The sequence below is a fragment of the Ixodes scapularis genome, unplaced genomic scaffold (assembly GCF_016920785.2).
Source record: "Ixodes scapularis isolate PalLabHiFi unplaced genomic scaffold, ASM1692078v2 PGA_scaffold8__174_contigs__length_109621045, whole genome shotgun sequence".
NCBI lineage: Eukaryota > Metazoa > Arthropoda > Arachnida > Ixodida > Ixodidae > Ixodes > Ixodes scapularis.
In genome coordinates, this window is record NW_024609883.1 from 61,496,462 (window position 1) to 61,513,446 (window position 16,985).

The 16,985-nt window shown below is 45.1% G+C and overlaps 1 protein-coding gene and 1 long non-coding RNA gene across 2 annotated transcripts; one reads left to right on the forward strand and one right to left on the reverse strand.

Moving 5' to 3' along the window:
• Positions 1–3,558: 3,558 nt before the first annotated feature.
• LOC115317729 lies at positions 3,559–12,629 on the forward strand. The gene is made up of 5 exons (XM_029977428.4): positions 3,559–3,623; positions 3,656–4,302; positions 5,135–5,320; positions 7,952–8,077; positions 11,101–12,629. Exons 2-5 carry the CDS (start codon positions 3,699–3,701, stop codon positions 11,337–11,339), a joined length of 1,155 nt encoding a protein of 384 aa, XP_029833288.3. The 5' UTR covers positions 3,559–3,623; positions 3,656–3,698; the 3' UTR covers positions 11,340–12,629.
• Positions 12,630–14,341: 1,712 nt separating this feature from the next.
• On the reverse strand, positions 14,342–16,846 carry LOC115317734. The gene is made up of 3 exons (XR_005715510.2): positions 16,639–16,846; positions 15,882–15,944; positions 14,342–14,869 (listed from the first exon to the last, which is right to left on the reverse strand). It is a non-coding gene; the product is annotated as an uncharacterized LOC115317734 (long non-coding RNA).
• Positions 16,847–16,985: the final 139 nt, after the last annotated feature.

Consider the following 16,985-nt stretch of genomic DNA (forward strand, 5'->3'; position numbering starts at 1 on the left):
GCTGTCCTCAAACAGACGGAGGGCAATAAAGACAGAGTTTGACTCCCTATATTTTTATTCAAAGTTTTATTTATTTCTTGTCTCGGGTGCGACAACGGCATTCTTTGTCATTAGTTTGTTCTCTATAAATAGAAGTTTGTTTTGTGTCCCGACGATATAAATTAGTATACAATTCTAAATATCGTGAACATCTTTGAATATCGTGTGCCAATATTCGAAGATGGGTCGGCACTAACTGTCACTAATTATCGTCCAATTTCACTGATCTGTTCGTTTGCCAAGGTGTTCGAAAAGGCCATGCATTGTCATATCATGCATTTTTTTTTCAGACGTATAAACGTGCAACAACATGGTTTTATGCCAAATCGTTCTGTGGAAACAAACTTAATAGCGTTTACGGAATTTGTGGGCGCCAAACTAGGGTCGAAGCAGCAGGTCGACGCAATTTACTTTGATTTTAAAAAAGCATTTGACCTTGTGAGCCATTCACTGCTAGTTAAGAAACTTGCGTCCTATGGTATCTCCTTACCACTTTGCGAATGGATTCGGAGCTATCTGCATGACAGATGGAATTCTGTTTCATACGGTGGTGCACAATCAACCGCGTACCTCTCCAAATCGGGAGTCCCGCAGGGTTCTAGCCTATCGCCTCTGCTTTTCAACATCTTCGTGAACGATATTTGCTCATGCATAAATCACTCGGAAATGTTACAATTTGCCGATGACGTTAAGCTTTTCCGAGCTATTGTGGACATTTCTGAGTGCAACAAACTACAGCAAGATATTACAGCATTGGCAGACTGGTGCAAGGACAACAAGTTGGTTCTCAACCCTGCTAAAACAAAAGTCATATCTTTTTCGAGAAAACATTTCTTTAACACCTTTGACTACACTTTGAACAAGTGCTCGATTGAGCGCGTCTCAGTTGTACGTAATCTAGGAGTTTTCTTGGACAGTGAATTTAAATTCTCTGATCATGTGGCATACTTGAGCAATACATGTTACCGTACTTTGGGCGCAATTACCAGAATGACTCGAAACTTTAGAGGATATTCTTGCTTTTTGCATTTGTACCGATCCCTCATCCTGTCTAAACTGGATTTCTCTAGCGTTGTTTGGAATCGTTTAAACCAGACAAACGCGAATGAACTTGAAAATGTACAGAAGAAGTTTGTTCGACTACTTTACGATCGTTATTTTAACAGGCGAATTTATTTCAGCCATGAGCGATTGTTGAAGATTTTAAACCTGCATTGCCTCTCCGAAAGGAGGCAGGCACGAGACTTTTTATTTTTACACAAATGTCTTCACGGTTTCATAGATTGCCCCAAGCTAACCTCATCCGTACTCATTGCTGTACCTGGCAGGTCTCTACGCTCCCATCGTGTTTTCGGTTCCTCTGATCCAAAAAGCTTAAGACCCATTGAGCGTATTCAGTATAATTTTAACATGTCAAATGTCGCAAACACGCCCGAAGTAGACATCTTTTTGCGGGGAAAGTTTTAGTTTGCGGTCTCTGCTAGTGCTTTTATAATGTGACGCCCTCTTGTATCAGTCTTTTTGGCAAACAGTGTTGTTTTCAACTTTATGCACTTTTCTCATTTACATTTATATTTCACGTTTTTGTTTGTTCAAATTATGTATGCGTTTGCGTGCATCTTTTTTATGCAAAACTGCATGTAGGTGTCAACGGTGCACCCTTATGTAGGCCTATTGGCTGTTTAGGGGCACCGGAAAAGTACAATAAATAAATATTGTCATTATAGCTGCTGGGACATGGAACGAGCATTTGAACGTTTTTTCATGGAGGAAGAAAGCTTCAGACACTTCGAGGTTCCCAACCAGTTCTACAGCCTGTTGAGTGCCAAAATTCCCGAAGCTTTGCTTTACCACCTTTCCATCTTGCTTGCGTGAGAAGCTTTGAATATGTAAAAATGAAGCTAATGATTGCTGGAGGCTACCTATGTGGCATACAAGTTAACAACTTATTTACTTTCAGTGAATAGCTGATCCAACTTGGCATGTTGAATGCGTAATTATGTGGGTCAATGCGTACGCTTGTATAGATATATATGATAATTCCCAAGAAGTGATAATGTGATAAAATTTGTGATAAAGCCCATTCCCAAGAAGGTGTGCGGCGCCGCATGTAATAATGAAGTTATGAGATCGTGCAGATATATGAGAGAGGTGCTGGCAATCTATAACTAAAGCTTGGGGGTGAGGGCAACGAAGTGATTTTGTCGATGTTTTATCTTAGCGCGTATGGAGATGCAGTGATGTACAGGGTGTCACAAAAGAAAATTTACACCGTCTTTTTTACCGCAAAAATAAACTAGGCATCGCCGAACGCTCATTCTCCGCCCAAAGGTAGAGCTAGAGGTCACAACCAGATGCCAAAGTTTCAGCCCCATCCGATAAGTTAATCAAAAGTTATTAGTGATTTTCTGAAAATCTCAATGGGAAAATGGAGCCCATTTTCGCCCGGTTTCTGGTGCCATAGAGCCCCATGTGTTTGAAAACTCCGTCGGCCGCCATTTTCCCATTGAAATTTTCAGAATATCACTAATAACTTTTGATTAAACTATCGGATCGGGCTGAAACTTTGGCATCTGGTTGTGACCTATAGCACTACCTTTGGGCAGAGAATGAGCGTTCGGCGATGCCTAGTTTATTTTTGCGGTAAAAAAGACCGTGTAAATTTTCTTTTGCTGTACCGCACTGGCTAAATTTCTCATCTACAGCTGGGAGACTCGTCGCCCCTGTGAGGCAGACCAAGTTTTAGGCTGTATAAACACACACACAACCCAATTTTTTTGTGACACCCTGTACTTAATTCGTTTTAGCATGTGTGCAATAAATATGCCTCGAAATATTTCGGTCGCAGCTCTCGATTCCTTACTGGACGGCTGGACGTCTCGACGTCTCGAGACAAAAGAACAACGAACATGCACGACCACGTATCTTATTCAGCTGAAAGCGAAATCGCACATCGTGGGTGTGTAATACGTTAGGGGCTTTTAGCAAACCTTTACCATGTTCCGCGCACCGCACTATCGGAGCCTTTGAAGCACGCGCGCCCGGAGTGATACCGTGACCGCGGGGCGCGCGCTGAAAACCATGCTTCAAAGGCTCCGATAGTGCGGTACGCGGAACACGGTAACGGTTAGCTCGAAGTCCCTGTTATCACACTACCGGGACCGGGCGTGATGCTCAGGAGCCTGGCTCCAGCACGACCCCGAAGCGGTCGTACGACAACCACCCAACCACGACCAACTCGTAATCGTGCACGTCAAGCACAAAAAAAAAAAAAAAAAAAAAAAAATTAAAGGGCGCTATGTTGGATTCTTTATGGCTTGGTATAGAAACGGCTTCAAAGCGTTCCAAAAGTGTTATAAAAAAGCCATTTTGAAAAGTGAGCCAGATATTTTAGTAATAGCATGATTAGTTGTTGATATGATTTTATAATTTACCGAAGATAAAATGATATGTCGACTCGTTCAAGCAATGAGAGCCCCCCCACCACAGACGAGGAATTCGGCGCTACTGTACAAAAGTCGACTCTACTGGCTCTACGGGGGAAATGTCCGGGGCTCTGGCCTGGCCCAGCTGACGACAAGTGACCAAAACCAAAGCCGCCATACAGGCGGCTTTGCCAAAACAAACCAAATGTCAAGGGCGAGCTACGAAGACGCGGAATGTTTTCCCGAGTTACCCATATTCACGAAGTAACTGGAAATGGCAGCATCCTCAAAACTCTGCTCTCCATGCCCCCGGAGGAGAGGTACGGGGACGACGAAGAAGAACGCGCGCGTAAGCGTCGGAAGACCGAGGCCGACCGAGCCCGGCGTGCAAGCGCCTCATCCGAGGAGAGGGCTTCGGCGGCTGCCCGTCGCCGCCAACGCTACGTGAGTCGTTCGTGCGAGCAGCGGGCGAAGGACGCCGAGGCTCGCCGTCGACGCTACGAGGAACACAACGAAGCCGTGAGAAACCGTCATCGCTACGCCCACCGTTCTTCCGAGCAGCGGGCTAGGGACTCCGCAGCTCGTCGTCGACGCTACGAAGAACACGTTGAAGCCGCGAGAAACCGGCAACGCTACGCCAACCGCTCTTCCGAACAGCGGGCGAAGGATGCCGAAGCTCGTCGTCGACGGTACGAGCGAGAGCGACAGGCGGCGCTCGAACCCGCGATTCCCGGGTCCCCGTCCGAGAAGCTCGACCCTGGGGTTCACCCGACAGACCCAACGGAAGCTTGGGAGCTAAGCGGGCAGTCCCGATTTTGCGGGGCTCATTTCGTCACAGGTAACCAGCTTTGGACCGTTTTCAGTATAATTAACTAACCCTGCCTGGCGAAAGAAAAAAAAAAAAAAAATAGCGAGTTCGTTTCACGGCACTCGTGCCCACTCCCAGCGTGGAGCGGGTTCGTTTCAGCCGACACTCCACGAGTGATCGCACTTTCCGAGTTCGTTTCAGCGCTGGCACCCCACGCGTGCATGCACTCGCTGCACCGAGAAAATCGGGAGTGCGCCAAAATGCAATCCCGTCATGCCTCGCTCCTGCGAGGAGCGAGAGCAGACGACGAGGGTTCGTCTGCTACAATGTGTCGCGGAACCGAAAGGAAAAAAAGTAGATTTTCTGATAGAAATCGCGTCCCGCGAGCAACGGAATGAAACGTGAGCTTGAATTGTGAGTGTCTCCTACTTTATGAAGGAAGCAATTGACCAACCGTGCTTTATTTGCAGGTTTGCTCTATTGCCGTACATACACTGAAATATACCAGTGTGTAAAGAATTGCTCAGAACAAACGCATCAGCGGCCCCCGGGGGGGGGGGGGGGGGGGGGGAGTCTGAGCCTGCTCTCTTTCCCCACAAAATGCAGCCAACCCTGTAATATACATAATCATTAAATGATTCCTCTCCCCCAAAATAAATTCCTGGCTATGCCACTGGCTTAGTGCTAACTTTTTCAAATATCTGATAGAAAGCCAATGAACTCTGTCTCAAGTGTTGAGACCCTAGTTGTACAGAGCCTATGGAATAACCTGTACCGAACTCGAAATTTAAGGACCGAAAAGTCTCGCTAGAAAGTGCAGGCCAGTTGCCATAATCATAGGTTGCCTGTTTGGCTGTTGCAGACCCTAGCAGCCTGCAGCAGCAAGCTTCAAAGCTGACAGCCCAGCCTTGTGAGGTGCCAGTTCCCTTCGTAACCCTTTGCGATGACAACTTGCAAGGAGTGGCCAGCAACCAAGATCTGTCCCCGTTGTCTGAGGAACCCCGAGATGGGTCGATGGAGCACCCACACACACGGCAGCCCCCTGAAGGTTCTAATAGCAACTTTGTAGCTATTGCTAGAAACCCTCCATGTGCACAGGTTCAAGCGACCCACACTGGCATGCGACGTGGTCATGTGATGTGACATCATGGTGGCAAGTCATGGTGTTATGTGGCGTGACATCATAGTTTCAAGTAATGGTTTCACGTGACGTAACATGATGTCAAGTCATAGTGTCACTTGATGTTACATCATGTGGCAGTCACATGGCACTGACAGTCGTGTCATGATGTTGGTGTCACGTCATGTGGGACATATGGCATGATGTTGATGCCACACCATGTGACACAGTCACATGACATTGTGACAGTCATAGTGTCAAGATGGTGATGCCACATCATGTGGCACAGTCACATGATATCGTGACAGCACATGACATTGTCACGTTCTTTCTCAAAAAATATCTGTCTACAAGCATTTTTTTTTGCTAGGTAGTTTTTGCTTGATGGTCTAGAATGTGCTGATAAACTCCCTCCCCTCCACAAAAGAAAAAAAAGAAATGCATGTGGGTAGTTTAAAAATTTGTTAAGTGACAGGCCGGTTTCAGATACAGACCAGTAACCGGCCTGCTATCCAAAAAAAAAACGGCCATACCGGCCCAAGATTGGGCAGGTGGCAACCCTAACCACGAGTCATGTGACACCGTGATGCCACATGCTTTGACATGGTCTTACACACGTCATATGTGTGACCCATAGTAGCATTAACTATGTGATTACGACTCATTTTAGCACAAACCATGTGACCACATGATTCGTTGTGGCATCTGGCTAAATCTAGCAGGACATTAACCTGCCGAATTTAGCTAAACACTAATTTGCTAAGTTTAGAAGTTAACCCGCTACATTTAGCTAAATTTTATGGCACATTACAATTACGGACACGTAACGCAAATATTAACTTCGCTTTCGCTAAAATGTGAAACAAGTAAAAAAAAGAAGCCTGTCTGGGAGTGCCGGCAAGCTGACACAATCATCAGCCTGCTTTGCTTGTTTAGTAGCTGCAGTCCTACCAGCCTGCAGGAGAAAGCTTTGCAGCTGAGAGCCTGGCCTGTTGCAGCAGGTCCCTCTGAAGGGGGTCATTGCAGTTCCCTGCAATTACCCTCTTCAGAGAGTGAATTGCAACCATGACCTGTCCCCCCCCCCCTCTGAGGAACACCAAGTGGTGTCGATAGGGCATCTACACACACAGCAGCACTCCGAAGGTGCAAATGGCAACCTTGTCGCTGCCACTGGAAATCACTCAGGTGCACAGCTTCATGCCGCCCGTCGTAACACTCCCAAAAAATGCACACCTAGGGTGAAGACAAGCTGGAAAAGATTTGCTAGGCAATCATTGGGGGATGAGAGGGCACAATTTCACACAAACAAAAAAAAAGAACAACGCCGGCTGCCGCTACGATTTTGTGCAATAGGGAACCAATATCAGGGACACCGTAAACCTGCAATCATGGGGCCGGGTTTTTATCTTTAGAATGTTATCGTACATTATTTCATTGATCAATAAAGAAAATAGTTTTTGGTGTGTCTAATGGTGAATTTGGCACATTTTAGCCGAATTCCTGGCAATAGCCTTCGTTTGGTGATAGTTTGGCTAGCGTGCAGTGTTGGTGATTCTCTGGCAAGCGCCAGCAACTTACCTACGTGTTTTTTGCCCGAGCTTCAAATGGCTGAACCAGCAAGTCAACCAGCCAGGTTCACAAAACCGCAAATTAAACGACAGAAGTGTGAGCATAATCTTGAAGAAACCTTTTAGCTGCCATGCGTTAGCAGGCCGAGGAGAGGAGGATTTTTCTCTTAGTTTACCCGGGACTGGACAGTTGCTGTTGTGTGTGATCAAATGGCCTCGAGCCTTTCATTCAATGGCAGCAAGGGGACGCTTTCTGTTTAATTGTAAACCCCCTTCAGCGATCCCCAATATATGTTGGACAGCCAGGCAACATCCTCTAAAACGTGAAAGTACACAATAGCATGATATAGGCAACAGTGACTTGTGTGCCATTTTTGCCTTTGAAAAATGAAGTAAATCATCCTCAGATGTTTGAGGGTATTACAAAAGCCAAGCGATACAGGATAGAGAGACATAGAGAGACATGAAAGCTGGTCTGAGATTCTCAGATTTTGACATAAAAATCTACCAGTGCCTGATTTTAGGTCCAACAAAGCAAAGTACTGACCTCTGTGCAAAGTTTGCAGGGCTTTTTGCATACAAGGCGAAGGGTAGCTGTCTTTACGAGTGACGTCATTCAAGTTGCAATATTGTCACAGAACCGAGAATAGGTATATTTAAATATACCCATTCTCGGCTTTGAAGTGATACAAGTAAAAGGAAACAATTGCCTGCGAATCAAGCACGCAGGCCATGTACGGACAATTAAGTGAAATAAAGACAACAATGATTTGATGACTTTGCATGGTTTGTAACTGCCCTCGAGTTCCTATGCTCCCAAGTTCACCACACCTTTAAACTTTTTGGTTTTGCGCTAGCAATAGACGGTATAAGAAAAAACCTTCACTTAGAAACTCTTTAGCCCTCTAGAGTTCTTGCATGTATTGTTGTCTTGTTTTGTGTTTGCGTTTAATGCTGTTGACAATATAATTTTTGTTTTCTGACATTGAAGACTCAGATGGTGAGGAGTCCAGCTGCCTGTTGAGAGTCACCAAGGACCTCCACTTCGGATGTTGTTCCTGCACCTATGTCACCAGTGCCCAGCAGAACATAATCACGCATCTTCTGATCTATGCTGGTAAATGACTTTCTGTATCAGTGCTGTCTAATAACCCTTTCCCCTGGCAAATAGTGGGCGCTTAGCATGCATTTACCGAGCGGCACTCATAGATCTGAAGCCGGTGGAGCGCTCGCCGAGCAGCTCCAACAGACCCGTGGGAAAGTGGTGGTGTACGTCGAGCGATCCGGATTCCTCTGTGCCGCTAGCTCTGGAGAAGTTTGATCCGCAGTCACTCGCGACATTTCAGTTTCAATATTTCCGTTAATGTCATTGTTCCAATTACGAAAGCGATTGTGCCAGTAGCACTTGACAATAGAAAGTTGAAGGGATGCTGAACCAAACAATTTAGTGTCGATAATAAGTGGCGCACATTCTTTCCACGAGCCAGCAGCCGTTGGTGTGTGCGAGCAAACGCAACGAAATTGATGTTATAGTCCCCCATTCACGCTTAAGATGACAGGCAACAGCTGGTGGCTCGTGGAAAAAATGTGCGCCACCTATTATGAACACTAAAGTGTTTGGTTGAGTATTTCTTTAGGGGAATATCAGAGGGGACGCCGCACAGTCACGAGCCTCGTTTCGAGCTGTTCGAAGGTCGGCGAAGTGACACGACGTGGTGTCTACGTTCTTGCCAAACGGCCGGAGTTGCATTCAAGATGTGTCAAAGTCACTTTCACTGTGGGTATGTACCATTACTTTGTGGGAAGGGTATGTCTATCGGATGCCTAATCAGCTAAGGCAGTAAGTATGAGTTGCTCTCGCGCAGCACAACTTTCGTGCTGTATCAGTGCCACCTATAGTTTGTTGCAACTCACGAAGGTAGGGCGAGGGAAGGGAAGGCCGGGGACGACAAAGCAGACGGAACGCTGGAGAGGGGAAGAGGCTTCCCACTCTCCTCTCCAGCGTTCAGTCTGCTTCTTCCTCCTTAGCCTTCCTTTCTCTCGCCCTACCTTCTTGAGCTGTAACTTACTATAGAAGACAAGACCTGCACCTTCCCCCCCCCCCTTCCCCCCCTCCCCATACGTCATCACTGGTGGATCCATGCAGTGCCACCTCGCTTGCGTGACTATCGCCGCCAGTGCGTGGTGCAGCGTCTCGCAATTAGTGTGACGCTAGCTCGGGACACCAAGATGCGCTCAATTGACGCTTTGCGGCGACTCTTGACGAGCTTCAAGATGTTTGCCGCTTGGGGCTGGGTGGGAATCCACTGATGGTGAAGTCATATGCGCAGCCATTCGAGTGCAGGGCTAGTAGAGAGAACGGCCCTAGCAGCGCAGCGCCATAGCCATACGAAATGCCAGTGAGCAGAGCATCTCTGTCTGCTGCAATGTGTGCCCGTCGGAGCCGTCGCTTGGCCGCTCTGCTTTTGATACTGGATGCTCAGAGTTCAAAACACACGAGCACTCGTTACTTGCAGGCGGAAAATTTAATAAAACTCGTTAGCGCAAAAAAAAAAAAAGATAAAGAATTTGTAAAATGAGCGCACGGAATAGCGCAATGCTACAGGTACAGCCGGCTGAACTCGTAACAAGCCAAGGTGGTGTTAATATTGCGATTGTTTCGTTTTTGTCAGCGGTGGAATGCTTCGGTTCGATTATAAGTCGACCCCCCCACTTCAGATTCTCAAAAATTGAAAAATGGGTCGACCCACATTCGTGTAAATACGGTACCGTTTCGTCTCGTTTTTCATGTTCGGCCACGAGAACCTTTTTTGACAGTTTTTTGTTGGTCCTTAGAAATCAGTCGCGACTGCCCGTCTCTGGGCTGTCATGCTAGAGCATCAGTACTTTGGGAACGAGTGTGCTGGAAGCATGGTACATACCTGGTACCTTCCATCTTTAAATATCAAAGTTTCGGTACCTTCCATCAAAGTTTCGGTACCTTCCCAGAGTTCCGCCTGGTTTATGGCTCCTGGGCTGTCCACAATTTGTGAGTTTAGCAGCCTAAACAAAGCATCCGCATCTGTCAAGTAGACCTCGGGTCGATGGGATATCTCAAGGTCAAACTGTTGGAGCTGGTTGATCCACCTTGCTAATCGTCCTTCAGGCTGAGTCATGTTGAGCAGATGTGTGGAGGGCTTGCTGGTCTGTGAACAACTTAAATCTTGCTCCCTCTAGGTACGAGCAAAAGTACCTTATAGCTTTCAGAACTGCTAGCGCCTCCTCCTCGCTGGTCGTGTAGTTTATCTCTGGCTTTGAAAAGGTGCAGCTGCAACAGCCAACAACCCGCATTTGCCAATGACTTTGCTGTGTGATATCCCACTGGTATGGGACAGCTTGTGCAGTAATGAGGAGCGTCGGTGTTCATCCCAAAAGAAAGCCACAAGTCGGATAGACATAGAACCGGGTCAGAAGAGATCTGGACTAATCTCCGAAATGGCGTCTCACATTCGTCAGTCCACTCAAATTTGACATCTTTCTGCACAATCTGGTGAGGCACTTCGTTTTCGGGGCATAGTCCTTAGACAAATAATGAACTGGTCTTTAAAAACTTTATTTTTGTAAATGAAAAGAAGACTGATCTAATGTGCTTCAGAACCCATCAAAAGCGTATTGACCTCACAGAACCCATCTTTTTATATTCAGCGGAATGCAGGAATTGTTGCTGTACACCACTAGCATATGCAACAGCAACTAAATACCTGGGAATTTACTTTGCCAAACATTTATTCTTGGTAAGTGTCGTTTCTCTGTAGCGTAGCTTATTTAGTGGCTCTAGGCTGCGCGACTTATAAAGTAAAAAGTATGGTTGTTTTTATACAAAAATGTTCCAAAAGCCGGCATTCATAATTAAAAACAAATACCTCCAACTTGGATAGCAATACCAACAATTTATCAGACGTTTCGTCTCCTATGCGGGAGACATCATCAGTGCGGCCTGGGAACACCCGACTAGCTACCAGCAATCCAACGCCGCACTGATGATGTCTCCCGCATAGGAGACGAAACGTCTGATAAATTGTTGGTATTGTTATGCAAGTCGGAGGTATTTGTTCTTAATGGTTGTTTTTGTTGTATAATATAAGATTGTTTTTGCTTTAGGCCTTGGATGCCAGACTTGGAAAGAGACAAGACATCCAACAAAAACCGTAAAGGGCGCTCTGTTCAGCTGCTGTTTTTGTGGCCATGCCTCGAGGGATCAGTGTGCCATAATCGGCCACCTCATCGCCCATTCTGCAGACCGACTGACTATCCTGGCACCTGCACTGTGTGGGCCCTTTTCCGAAGGGGTGAGACTGGAGTCAACAGACCGTGGCTCACAACAGTGGAGCATCTTTTGAGTGTCCACCATGTCCAGCAGCATTCTTCACAAATGACAAACACGGCAGTCGCGCTTGAAAGCATGCCAGGGAAATGCCATGCAAGTGCCGCCTCTAGTTGGCGTCGTTCGGTTTACGGTGTGCATCGAGCCGTCGCGTCGCAAAAGGCATGCACGTCGCAGACCTTTTGAGTGTGCCACTAGTCCGATGGCCTTCTTTGAAAAGGAACCTTGCCTGGCACACGAGGACACACGCCGTGGACGGACCTTTCAAGTGTCAGGAAGTTCGTAAATCATTTGCTCACAAATCCACTCTCTCCGGCACATTCAAATGCACATGCGAAGCCTTACGAGAACCTACAGTGCTCTATATCACTGACTTTCAGTTAAAAGTGCATGGACAAAAGGCCTTAGCAGGGCCAGCGATGTGAGGCAGGGGTTCTCAAACTTTTCGGTTTCAAGGAGTGCCCATCTCCTCTTTTCTTGGCACTGATGTAGTAATTCAGTGCAGAAGCTTACAGACTTTATAGACGGCAATGCACACGTTAGGGAGTGTTTGACCGATACCTATGCATCAATGGATGGCTGAGATCTTGTAAAACAGTACTTAAACTGAAGGTTGACTTAAAGGGGGGGCCAGTTGAGGAAATTTAGGAGATCAGGGAAACCCTGGGCTTTCATTGTCTGTTTTGGGTTAATACAAGTTTTACAAGCTCCTCTCACAAAGTTTTGTGTTGACCATGTTTGGTGGTTTCCACCTCTCCACTCACTTCTCTCCAGCAATCCCTCTGCTAAAGTGGAAGGACTCGAGAGATTTGTGAGGAGGTCTTAAAACCAAATGTCACGAGGTATTTGCTTATTTCGCATAGTTTAGTTGGAGCTTTCCTTCGGTTAGGAGACAGTTTTAACAATAAGTAAACCCTTCGGTGCAGCAGGTCTCAAGTTCTGCACTTGAATGAGCTCTGCGATTCACAAGAAAGCTTTTGTCGAACTGTCATCTCCTTGTGTTGTCTCACATCAAACATTCTCTCAGTCAGGCTAAGGCCAATTCACATATATCTACAATGCACTGCTATCTCGGCGCTCAATGAACACTATGGACAACACCGACGTAGTGTTGTCTTGAATGTAATTAGCAGTGATGCTTTGTTGTATCGGCACCGTGCACTGATACAGCGCAAAGTCAGACCTGCTGCATCAGTGCTCAGGTCAGTGAAATTTCCAGTGCTGACTTAGTGCTGTGCTGTATTTGTCGAGAGGCCTCTAGAGGGACAACAGGGAACAATAAATGTGTAGTCGAACTTTGCTTTCAGCATTACCTTGTTTGTGTGTTCTATGAACTACTGGTTTCACAGATGGGTGACCTGGACGCTACAGCAGGCGTAATGTACAGTGATGTCTCGTTGATACGGACACCTCGGCCAGAGAAGCATTCATAACCCGAGTTGTTCTTAATAACGAGGTGGTAATGCATATGTTTATCCAGTTTGTGCCTAAAAATGTTGTCTATATATCGGTGTATTCATTTTATTGAGGTTTTTTATTAATGTAGTAATGCAACACACAAAAGATTACCGTAATCGAAAATTAGTAACTGTGTGTCTAAATAGTACAAGAAATATAAAATGTATTGATGATGATAGCAAATTGCAGTAATTGGTTGCTGCGTGTGAATGTGGGCGGCTGGTGTTGTGACATCAAGCTCGACAGGTTCACTGATCTCTATGACAATTGCTGGATTGCGCTTCTCCGCTTGTTCGCTGCAGCGCAAGTGAAGCCACCAGACGGCCATCTTGCTCGTAGACGATTTGCCGTTTTGCTAGCGTTGCAGAGGTTAGCGGCAGCTTGCTGAAGATACGTTTTCTATTCGTTCGTCGTCATTCGCCAAAGAAGTTTTTTAAGACCCTGTGAAACCATTGAGGCTGGCTGTTGTGAACACATAAAAATTTTTACGAAAGCGCGCTGCCGCAGGAAAAAAAGCACAACTCGTCAAAAGCAAGTTTCGCCGGTCTCGCGGCGGGATCAAAGCTTCCTTGGCACTTCAAAGTGCTGCGTCTCTGCACCTTTGCACTCTTGGATACCGATCAAGAATCAACGCCGTATGGATATGTTTTGCGAGTGCAATGTGCGTGAAGCCGTATGTAAAGCACAACTTTCATTACGTTAATACAGAGACCTGGAGTATGGACTATGGACAGCTAGTTTGGAAACGAAATGGGTAAATACATGTCTTTAGCTTTTTATTGTGGTCTCTGTAAAGACAAATGCAAAAAGAAAAGAAAAAGAAAATATTTGTGGGACCAAAAAGTATAGTAAAGCTCTTCGGTTACAGAATTTACCCGGAGCTTCACCAATTTCAGATAAGACAATGGTGACTGACAATGGTTAAAACTTTCAGGGGTTTCCAGCCTGAATCACTTGCAGTTCTTTTGCTATCCCAGTTGCAGATGACAAAAATTAACAACATACCACCTTCATGGTTTATTATTGGAGATCTTGGCATTGATTCATGATTATCGATGACTAACACCGGAGAATTCTTTTGATGACTGGATATGTCCAGATTAAAGAGAAAATACTGTAATAGCAAACATAAATGTGTCTGTGGCATGAAAACACAATAATTATAATTTCTGATACGTGTTACTTAGAAGCAAGCCCAGTGTGAAGAAGTGTGCAGCCCTGGCCGGAGAATTGTATGCAAACGGCCCTATCGGTGAGGTACGTATGTCTAAAAATATATTTAAATGGTCATTGTTTGTGGAATCTCAAACACCAACCTGAACGTAGATCACTGATAAAATATCAATTGTTCAACCTGTGTAATAAGAATAACGCAAATTTTAGTGGGTCAGATATTATCCAGCAAAACTTGATCTCGAAGAGTGAAACTCTCCAAGTACGTAGTTTGAATTCTAGCTGCAAAAGATCCTGTTATCACTAGATCGAAGCAACAAATATTCCCCCTCCCTCTAAAAAAAAAAAAAAAAAAAAAGAAAAAAAAAAAAAAAAATTGTTTAAAGGTTGTTGGCCACCAGCAGACTAACAACTTGTCTGAACAAAGTGGATGCTTAGAGGCTTCTTTTAGCCTATGATCTTGCTCCATAAAAATCATGCAAGGAGCCACCTGCTGATGCAGTGGACAACATTGTCTCTCAAGGGTCTCAAGAAGCACAGCCGAAAGATTTCATGACCAGTTGAAAACTTGTGTCATTCTGACTGGTCCATGCAAATAAAAAGTTAACACAATGCATTGTTATTCGGGCAAACTTATTCATTGCTTCCTTACGAACCTGAACCAAAATCTTTAGAGACATATTCCTTAATACTGTGTAGACCTTGCTCTCTGCAGACTATTTGGGTATTTCTCATTCCTCTTAGCCTCTTGATGAGCTTCCGACACTCGTCGCTTGCACCATCAAGGTGAATCATGGGTTGAACCAGGTTTTCTCGGTCTGGCCACCGAGATCCCATGATGCCCATGGGATGGACCAGCCACTTCATTGTTCTTTCTTATTTTTGCTGTATGTGTATTCTCTATCCTCTCAAGATCTGCACAAGACATTGTAAGAACACATTAGTTTGTCTCGTCGCAACACACACACACTTACAGAAGAGAAACATGGCTATGAAACATTCCATAGAGGTGCTGCTCCTACTATCCTTTTGTTATCATCCTCTCTGCACCAGCCACTCTCGTTTCACATTACAGTTGACCGTAGATGAGACTGCATAGATTACTATGGCGGAACATAGCATGGTGGTGGTTACATATTCAACTTGATAGTTTGGCCAGCAATCAAGTGCACTTCACAAAAAAAGTGACCACGGAGTCCGTGGTGCAAAAATATCGATAGTACTATCGATAGTATCGATAGTCGCCAGAAATCTGACTATCGATAGTAAAAGAAACTATCGATAGTACTATCGATAGTCGTCTATCGAAAAACTATCGATAGTCGACTATAGGAAATCTATGGATACTCGACGATCGGAAAATTGTTGTTAAGCGACTATCAGAAAACTATCGATAGTCGACTATCGTAAACCTATCGATAGTACTGTCGACAGTTTACTATCGATAGCTATGCGACATTAGTAGTGTGCGTCGCTCCCTCGTCTCTTTTTCTCGCTTTATTTTTTTTTTTTCAAATGGGACACCAACTAGCCCAAGAACTTACCATCCCAACTTTGGTTCAGCTTTCAGTGGTGACGAAGACGGGAGTTTGGCCGAAAAGAGGAGGAAGGGGAAGCGAGCGGCGGTGCGGCAACTGTGTTCGCTCTAGTAGTGCAAAACTATCGATAGTATTATCGATAGTCACCAGAAAACTGAGTATCGATAGTAAAAAAAGGAATCGACAGTACTATCGAAAAACTCTCGATAGTTGACTGTCGGAAAACTATCGAGAGTAATATCGACAGTCGACTATCGAAAAACTATCGATAGTACTATCGATAGTCGACTATCGATAGTTCTGCGACACTATCGATAGTTTTGGAAAAACTATCGATAGTATCGATAGTCAATTTATCTATAGTTTTGCATCACTACCACGGACACTACCTTTTGGTTATTGGGGTTTCATGTCCCTCAGACTTGTTGGAGTGATTTTCATGCCTTGAGAATCTGTATGGATACACAAAAAAGAAGACATAATGCAAATGTTGCTATTTTATGTACAAACGGGGGAAGAAAAAAAGCCTAACGTGAGTTTTAATGGTTTTGAAAAGAGTGCGTTGGTAGGTGTAAAAACTTTCGGAAGAATTACACATAGAAGGACGGACAGCAGTAAATTTCGCGATCAAGTTCTGATGTCTGCATTCTGCCCTTTTATGAGTAAATCCTTCGAGATTTTAAAGGTGTCTTTCGAAATTAAATTATTTTACTATCCAGCTTTTTATTTATTTCTGAAAGAAAGAAAACATGGCAAACTACTCGCAGGGCTGTGTTAATAAAAACGGGCAGATATATTATATAAGATATAAACTCTGTGAAATATTATAAAACTGTCAGAATAATATTTATATATAGACTACAATTTACTCGACGGGGATTTACGCTGCGCACGAAATCTACAAGAGGTAGAGGAGGTGAGATTTCGCCAACAGCATACAAATCATACAATATATGCAGGACGCAGTCTTCATCCACAAAATCCACGTGCTAAAAACTCTCGCCGAAACGTGTGAATTGCAATGAAACCACGGTGGCATATTTTGTGACTTTCAAAAATGAAACGATATATTCAATTACCTAAAGGAGTACAAAGCCCTCAAATGGTGCAATTTGTGGCTGGAAGATCAGCTTAGGAAAAACTCACCGTCGTCAGTTGGGATCCGAACGAACGGGTGCTTCTGGTCCCGACGCTGCTTGGGCACCACTTAGCGTAACCGCAAAGACACGAAAAGCCTTCCACTCGCCTGAAAGTGCGAGGCTCGCGCAGTGCGATGATCGCGGCGCCGACGCTTGACGCACCGAAGGCGAGCGAAAGCGAAAGCACCGAGCAGACTCACGAACGCTTCGTACAACGATGACACGGTTTCGAAGCGCGCAAAGCGCAAGCGTGCATGCGCACAGGCAGCGGTTTCGTTTTGAAAGCGCAAAAAACACACACAAAAAAAGAAAGTACACAAACTTAAAATAATATGCAGTTATAACTAGAGCTAA

Coding starts and splice junctions, on each gene's coding strand:
- LOC115317729 (XM_029977428.4), top strand. CDS start 3,699: ATGTTTTCCCGAGTTACCCATATTCACGAAGTAACTGGAAATGGCAGC. Junction 4,303..5,134: donor CGGGGCTCATTTCGTCACAG/GTAACCAGCTTT, acceptor TGGCTGTTGCAG/ACCCTAGCAGCCTGCAGCAG. Junction 8,078..11,100: donor GCATCTTCTGATCTATGCTG/GTAAATGACTTT, acceptor TTTTTGCTTTAG/GCCTTGGATGCCAGACTTGG.